This window comes from Chiloscyllium plagiosum, unplaced genomic scaffold (genome assembly GCF_037043375.1).
Source record: "Chiloscyllium plagiosum isolate Xiang-an unplaced genomic scaffold, Cpla_swu_hap1 HiC_scaffold_6, whole genome shotgun sequence".
NCBI classification, from domain to species: domain Eukaryota; kingdom Metazoa; phylum Chordata; class Chondrichthyes; order Orectolobiformes; family Hemiscylliidae; genus Chiloscyllium; species Chiloscyllium plagiosum.
This window is the reverse complement of record NW_028270144.1, coordinates 129407819-129416191: the sequence shown is the minus strand read 5'-3', so window position 1 is coordinate 129416191 and position 8373 is coordinate 129407819. Positions and strand designations below refer to the sequence as shown.

General features: G+C 46.2%; 1 protein-coding gene across 2 annotated transcripts in view; it reads left to right on the top strand.

Moving 5' to 3' along the window:
- The first annotated feature begins 109 nt into the window (after positions 1-109).
- Positions 110-8373, top strand: part of rnf169 (ring finger protein 169) — a 28780-nt gene continuing 20516 nt past the window's right edge. Inside the window, exon 1 of one of the 2 annotated variants that reach the window (XM_043692545.2) lies at positions 110-500. In XM_043692545.2, the coding sequence (XP_043548480.2) occupies positions 173-500 (328 nt within the window). In that variant the 5' untranslated portion in view covers positions 110-172. The remainder of the gene's footprint in view (positions 501-8373) is intronic. The other variant, XM_043692546.2, reaches the window with a different exon arrangement.

Below are 8373 nucleotides of genomic sequence, written 5' to 3'. Positions count from 1 at the left end.
TGAGGAAGCAGCTAGTTATGGTTAGTTGAGAGAAGCAGCACTAATGAAGGATGTGGGGTTAGTGAGGAGCTGGTTGCTAGGCACCAAAGGCCATGGTTGGTAACGTGCGCGGCCCCGCGGCCGGCTCCACGCGCGCGCACCCGCGGCGGGGGCGGGCCTCCGACATCACAAGATGGCGGCCCGGAGCGGGAGTGGGGAGCGGGCCCGGAGAGAGCGGCCCGGGCCCCGGCTCCAGGCTCAGCCCCAGGCCGGAGACAGCGGCCTGTGCCGCGGCTGCCTGAGCCTCGGCCTCGCCTGCCCGCTGTGCCGCCGCCGCCGCTGCTGCTCGGGCAGCGGGAGCCGTGTCCCCTCGCCCGGGGCGGACTCTGGGGCCGGGCCGCTCTGGCAGCAGCCGCTGGGCCGCAGGAGGAAGCAGCAGCCGGGACGGAGAAGGAGGAGGAGGAGGCTGGGCGAGGAAGCGGAGGAGGAATCGGCGGCGGCAGGAGCAGGGCCTGAGCCCGGTGAGAATGGGAGTGAGCTTCTGATCTGGGCGGGAAGGGAGGGATAGAGGCGGGACCCCGGCCTGGCCTGGCCCGGCCCTGCCCTGGGAGCCGGACCCCGGCCTGGCCTGGCCCTGGGAGCCGGACCCCGGCCTGTCCTGGCCCAGGGAGCCGGACCCCGGCCTGGCCTGGCCCGGCCCAGGGAGCCGGACCCCGGCCTGGCCTGGCCCGGCCCTGGGAGCCGGACCCCGGCCTGGCCTGGCCCGGCCCTGGGAGCCGGACCCCGGCCTGGCCCGGCCCTGGGAGCCGCCTGGCCCGGGGACCCTGCTCCCAGAATCCGCCAAGAGGGGAGGATGTTCAGAGACGGGGAGGCGATGTAGTAGCCACTAAACTGGAGATACTCTCCACTTTAAGCCGGCAGTTAGTGTTGTCAAAGCAACTAAACTAGTCACTGAGAGGCTCAGATAATGATGTGGGAGCTAGTTACCGCAGATGCTGTAATCTACACTGAAAACAACAAATGCTGGAGACCACAAGCACCATCCATGGAGAGAGAGCAAGCTAACTGCCTGCTTCCAGTCTCGATAAGCTCTGATGAAGAGACATCTGCACTCGAAACATTAGCTTTCTCTCTCCAGGGAATGCTGTCTGACCCACTGTGATCTCCAGCATTTGTTTTCCGTAATGATCTGGGAACATACCTTCAAATCCCACCATGGCAGCTAATGGTATTTAAATTCAGTTTCTAAATCAGGGATTAATTCCCTAAATTACAAGTGTAACAATTCTACCCTATAGACAAATCCTGAACACACCAACCTAATCCCATATTGAGTCATTTTTCAGATTGGGGTGATCACGGTAAAGTGGAAATGTCATTGGGTTAGTAATTCAGGACACAAGTTTAAATCCCACAGCTATTGTACCTACCAGATTTAAAATCAATTAATATGTCTGAAATTGAATTGAATTTATTGTCATGTATACCGAGGCACAGTCAAAAGCTTTATCTTGCGAGCAATACAGGCAGATCACAGATTAAGTAAATAATAGGTAAACAGTGGCAAAAACAAAAACACAGTTACAGGCGAATGTTTAGAGTTTAAGTCCATTCAATATTCTAACAACTAGTCCCAGTAATGTGACCGTGAAGCTTTCCTTGATTGTTGTAAAACCCCACCTGTTTCACTAATACCTTTTCCCTTTCTTTTACCTGGTCTGGCCAACATGAGACTCTGAACCTACAGCAATGTGATTGACTCTTATCTGCCCTCTGAAATGACCCAACAAGTCACACAAGGGCACTTGGTGATGAGCAGTAAATGCTGAGTCTGACTCATACATTCATGAAAAAATTAAAAATAATTTTAGAAAATGATGGATGGGGAGAGTGAGAGATAAAAGGACCAGTCTTACATAGTTCAAGGAATGAGAGTAATGGGATCAGAGGAAGTTTTGTGGGATATACAGGTATGTGACAGTGAAAAGGCTTATGTGGATGCCCAGGGGAACTGAAGAGTTTTTACAATCTTTCTTCATTGTGGAGTGGAACTTCTTAAATTCTTAAAATGTCTGTTTCAGGTCTGATTCAATCACGAACTAAAGCTGAAGCACTACTGGTTCCGCCCGCCTCTGAGAGTTTTCTCAAAGGATTTGTCCAGGCATGTAACTGGCTGCCCTTTGCTTGTGTTAAAGTTAATGTATAGGATGTTACAACACAAGAGCGGCCATTTGGCACATCACATTTCTGCTGCCCCGTGACAAAACTGCATCAACCCCAATCCCACCTGCACCACCTTTTGATCCTAAGTCATCCTATCTTTTCCTTCTACTATTTCTCCACCTCATTTTTCCTTTGTAAAGGCCAATTTAGATTCTGTTCTTTGTGAAATATTCAATGTCCTGTTGGTGAGATCAGTGCTTTAGAAAGAGTAAAATTCTAACATATCCCCTTGTGACAGTTTAAACATGTGTTCTGAAGTTATAGATTCACTGACCATTAGATATATTTTCCCTTATTTTACGTGACCAAAATCTCTCAAATGTGAGTGTCTTCCAAAAATAATGCATCCGTTTCTTTCGCCTCCTCAATGCTGAAGTCTTTTGCCTTAGTATCATCTTGGTAAATTTCTTGTAGTAAAACTTGCACACCTCTACATGGCATTCTGACCAGTGATTTTTACAGATTTAGTACTTTTTAAGATACTTTCTAATCAATCTGTTCAGCAGTGTTACGAACCTGGACCAGATGGGACTTGAACCCAGACTTCCTGGCTCAGAAATAGTCATGATTTGGAGATGCCGGTGTTGGACTGGGGTGTACAAAGTTAAAAATCACACAACACCAGGTTATAGTCCAACAGGTTTAATTGGAAGCACACTAGCTTTCGGAGCGTCGCTCCTTTACTATCACCTGATGAAGGAGCAATGCTCCGAAAGCTAGTGTGCTTCCAATTAAGCCTGTTGGACTATAACTTGGTGTTGTGTGATGATTAGCTCAGAAATAAATATACTACCTCTGTACCACAGGAGCCACTTAAATGCACTTTGCTCTGTGATTTTGAAAAGAAGTCGACCACTCCCCGACTATGTTTGCAGGATTTGAATCTGGGTTCCCCCAGAATATTACCTGGGTTTCTGTATGAATAGTCTAGCTAATGCTAGGAATGGACTCACCTGTTTTAAGATGCTATGACCCTAAGTCAGGACACTGTGATCTCGTCGTTGAAAAGAAATGGGGACAGAGATTTAACATTTCCATAACTTGCTAATACAAACTCGTAACCCATACAAGACAGAAAGCTTGTTTCTGATAATATTTCATCAGTGCTCTATATAATACAAGTGTCAGTGGGGGAGCATTTTGTAGAGGGCACTCATTACTCCGTTAGATTTAAGATTGCTTTGAGAAAGGACAAGGATGGGCCTGAAATGAAAGTTCTAAACTGGAGGAAGGCCAGTTTTACAAACCGCTATGATTTGGCCAGATTGAACTGAGAGCACTAACTTTCAGAAAAATCTGTCTCAGAACAATGGGATACCTTTTAAGGGAGTAAGGAGAGTACAGTCCTAACATTATGCCATTAAAGAAAAATGGTTGGACCAACCAATCCTGTGAATCCTGGGATCAAGGAACATAATGGATAAAGCAAAAAGGGAAACTTATGGTAAATACTGAGGGCTGAAAATCGCCGAAACCCTAAAGATGTATGGGGGAAACTTAAAAAGTAAATTAGAGCAAAAAAGGAGTTAAAAAAAATTAATGAAGGAAAATTACAAATTATTTTACAAGAACATTATGGTAAAAGGATATCCAGGGAGAGAGTAGGACCCATTATGGGTCACATAATAATTTGTGCAAGAAACCAAAGATTGTGGACAGGTGAATCCTGGAATATTTTGTCGGTGTTCACTAATGAGAGGTATGATGTGGATTTGGAAATCTGAGAAGGACCATGATATACTTAAAGAAATTAATATAGACAGAGAGGAAGTTCTGAATGGTTTGGTGACTTAAAAATAGTTACATTTCCATGGCCAGATGAAATGTATCCAGGCTGTTGAGTGAGGCAACGGAGGAAATAGCATGTTGTCAGTAATTCTCAACTCCTCTCTGACGACAGGACAGCAGGCCAGAGGGCTGGACAGCAGGCCAGAGGGCTGGACAACAGGCCAGTGTGCTACCATTTATTCAAGAAGGGAACAATGACAGGCTAACCTCAGTGGTGGGGAAAATATTGAAAACCATTCTGAGGAACAGAATTAATTTAGTCTTTGAAGGCGGGGATTAATCAAGAACAGTCAGCATGGTTTTGTTAAGGGGAGCTCATGTCTGACCAGCTTAATTGAATTTTTTGAAGAGGTGACCAGGTATGAGGATGAGAGCAATGCATTTGATGTAGGCCTGCTGTGCCTTTTCAGTACCACACTCTCGACTCTAATCTCCAGCATCTACAGTCCTCACTTTCGCCTGGTTGGTCAGATAAGTTTGCTCAAGATTGGAAATTTGTGTGTTGGTAAATAGTGAGGAGGATATAGATGAACTGGTCAGATGGCTGTTACTGGTCAGTGGCAATGGAATAAGTGTGAGGTAATGCACTGAGCAGGACAAACAAAGCAAGGTAATACATGATGAATGGTATGACCCTGGGAAGCACCAAGGATAAGAGGGACCTTGGTGTTTATGTCCCTTAAGGTGCATCAGGTCAGGTTGATACAGTGATTAAGAAGGCATATGGGATATTTGTCTTTTAGCCAAGGCATAGAGTTTAAGAGCAGGGAAGTTATGCAGGATTTGTATAAAACTGGGCGCCTCCTAGCAGAGCGCTTTAGGGAACATCTCCGGGACACCCGCACCAATCAACCACACCGCCCCATGGCCCAACATTTCAACTCCCCCCTCCTACTCTGCCGAGGACATGGAGGTCCTGGGCCTCCTTCACTGCCGCTCCCTCACCACCTGACACCTGGAGGAAGAACGCCTCATCTTCCGCCTCGGAACACTTCAACCCCAGGGCATCAATGTGGACTTCAACAGTTTCCTCATTTCCCCTTCTCCCACCTCACCCTAGTTCCAAACTTCCAGCTCAGTACTGTCCCCTTGACTTGTCTGGACTTGGTCTACCTGCCTATCTCCTTTTCCACCTATCCACTCCACCCTCTCCTCCCTGAGCTATCACCTTCATCCCCTCCCCCACTCACCCATTGTACTCTATGCTACTTTCTCCCCACCCGCACTATCCTCTAGCTTATCTCTCCACGCTTCAGGCTCTCTGCCTTTATTCCTGATGAAGGGCTTTTGCCCGAAACGTCGATTTCGAAGCTCCTTGGATGCTGCCTGAACTGCTGTGCTCTTCCAGCACCACTAATCCAGAATCTGGTTTCCAGCATCTGTAGTCATTGTTTTTACCTTGTTTTTCCTGGAGCAGAGCAGCCTGAGGCGGGGTGAATGTGATTGAAATGAATAAAATTATAAGAGGCAGAGACAGGAAGGAACATTCCGTCTCAGTGGAGGGACCAGTGACCAAGGAGCAGAGATTTAAAGTAAAAGGCAGAAGGTTTAAAGGGGATGTGAGGGTAAAAAAGGTACTGAGGGTGTTTTAGAATCTGAAACCCACTGCCTGTAAGGGTGATAGAAGCAGAAACCCTCATTACAACATTTAAAAAGTGTTTAGCTGTATGTTTGCAATACCAAATGCTGGAAAATATTGACTGGAAGCGCTATAGTTCGAGTACCTTAGATGGGTCAGTTTTTGTCCAGTGTGTGCTGGAGGGTTTCCTGACACAGTACGTAGACAGGCCAACAAGAGGCAAGGTCACATTGGATTTGGTACTGGGTAATGAACCAGGCCAGGTGTTAGTTTTGGAGGTAGGTGAGCACATTGGTGATAGTGACCACAATTCAGTTACATTTACTTTAACAATGGAAAGGGATGAGTATATACCGCAGGGCAAGAGTTATAGCTGGGGGAAGGTGATTATGATGCAATTAGGCAAGATTTAGGATGCGTAAGATGAAGGAAGGTGCAGGGATTCAGCACAATTGAAATGTGGAGCTTGTTCAAGGAACAGCTACTGCGTGTCCTTGATAAGTATGTACCTGTCAGTCAGGGAGGAAGTGGTCAAGTGAGCAAACTGTGGTTTACTAAGGAAGTTGAATTTCTTGTCAAGCAGAATAAGGAGGCTTATCTTAGGGTGAGACGTGAAAGCTCAGTTATGGCACTTGAGAGTTACAAGTTAGCCACGAAGGATCTAAAGAGAGAGCTAAGAAGAGCTAGGAGGGGACATGAGAAGTCTTTGGCAGGTAGGATCAAGGAAAACCCTAAAGCTTTCTATAGCTATGTTAGGAATAAAGGAATGACTAGAGTAAGATTAGGGCCAGTCATGGACGGTAGTGGGAAGTTGTGCGTGGAGTCCAAGGAGATAGGAGAGGCACTAAATGAATATTTTTCGTCGGTTTTGTACAGGAAAAAGATAATATAGTCGAGGAGAATACTGAGATACAGGCTAATAGATTAGATGGGATTGAGGTTCATAAAGAAGAGGTGTTAGCAATTCTGAAAAATTAGAAAATAGATAAGACCCCTGTGCTGGATGGGATTTATCCTCAGATTCTCTGGGAAGCCAGGGAGGAGATTGCACAACGTTTGGCTTTGATCATTATGTTTTCATTGTCTATAGGAATAGTGCGAGAAGACTGGAGGATAGCAAATGTTGTCTCCTTGTTCAAGAAGGGAGTAGAGACAATCCTGGTAATTATAGACCAGTGAGCCTTACTTCGGCTGTGGGTAAAGTGTTGGAAAGGACTATAAGAAATAGAAATAACTTGATTTGAGGTAGTCAACATGTTTTTTGAAGGGTAGGTCGTGCCTCACAAACCTTTTATTGAGTTTTTTTTTAGATTAGATTACTTACAGTGTGGAAACAGGCCCTTCAGCGCAACAAGTCCACACCGACCCGCCGAAGCGTATACCACCCAGACCCATACCGCTTCACCTAACACTACGGGCAATTTAGCATGTTCAATTCACCTAACCTGCACATTTTTGGACTGTGGGAGGAAACCGGAGCACCTGGAGGAAACCCACGCAGACACGGGGAGAATGTGCAAACTCCACACAGAGAGTCGCCTGAGGCGGGAATTGAACCCGGGTCTCTGGCGCTGTGAGGCAGCAGTGCTAACCACTGTGCCACCGTGGCCAAACAGGTGGATGAGGGTAAAGTGGTTGATGTGGTGTATATGGGTTTCAGTAAAACATTTGACAAGGTTCCCCACAATAGGCTATTGCAGAAAATATGGAGGCATGGGATTGAAGGTGCTTTAGTGGTTTGGATCAGAAATTGGCTAGCTGAAAGAATACTGGGAAATGTACATCCTGGAGTTCGGTTACTAATGATGGATAGCACTGTTTTGGGGCCACTGCTGTTTGTTATTTTTTATAAATGATCTGGATGAGGGCATAGAAGGATGAGTTGATAAATTTGTAGATGACATTAAGGTAGGTGGAGTTGTGCACAGTGCAAAAGGATGTTGCAGGTTCCAGAGGGACATAGATAAGCTGCAGAGCTGGACTGGGAGATGGCAAATGGAGTTTAATGTGGAAAAGTGTGAGATGATTCACTTTGGAAGGAGCAACAGGAAAGCAGAATACTGGGCTAATGGTAAGATTCTTGGTAGTGTAGATGAGCAGAGGGATCTTGGTGTCCATGTACATAGATCCCTGAAAGTTGAAAGGTTCATAGGGTTGTTAAGAAGGCGTACGGGGTGTTCGCTTTTATTGGTAGAGGAATTGAGTTTCGGAGCCATGAGATCATGTTGCAATTGTACAAAACTTTGGTGCAGCTGCAGTTGAAGTATTGTGTACAGTTCTGGTTGTCGCTTTATAGGAAAGATGTGAAAGGGTGTGGAGAAAAGTTACCAGGGTATTGCCTGGTTTAGAGGGAAGGGCTTACGAGGAAAGGCTGAGGGTCTTGAGGCTGTTTTCGTTCGAGAGAAGGTGGTTGAGAGGTGACTTAATAGAGACATACAGGATCATCAGAGGATTAGATAGGGTGGACAGTGAGAGCCTTTTTCCTCGGATGGTGACGGCTAGCATTGGGGACATTGCTTTAAATTGAGGGGTGATAGATGTCAGAGGTAGGTTCTTTACTCAGAGTAGTAGGGACGTGGAACAGCCTGCCTGCAGCAGTAGTAGACTCACCAACTTCAAGGGCATTTAAATGGTCATTGGATAAACATATGGATGATTATGGAATAGTGTAGGTTAGAAGGGCTTCGGATTGATTTCACATCAAGGGCCAAAGGATCTATACTGCGCTGTAATGTTCTATGTTCTAAAAGGAATTAAATAGTTAGGTTATTTTGACCAGCACATATTCAATGGACCAAAGGGCA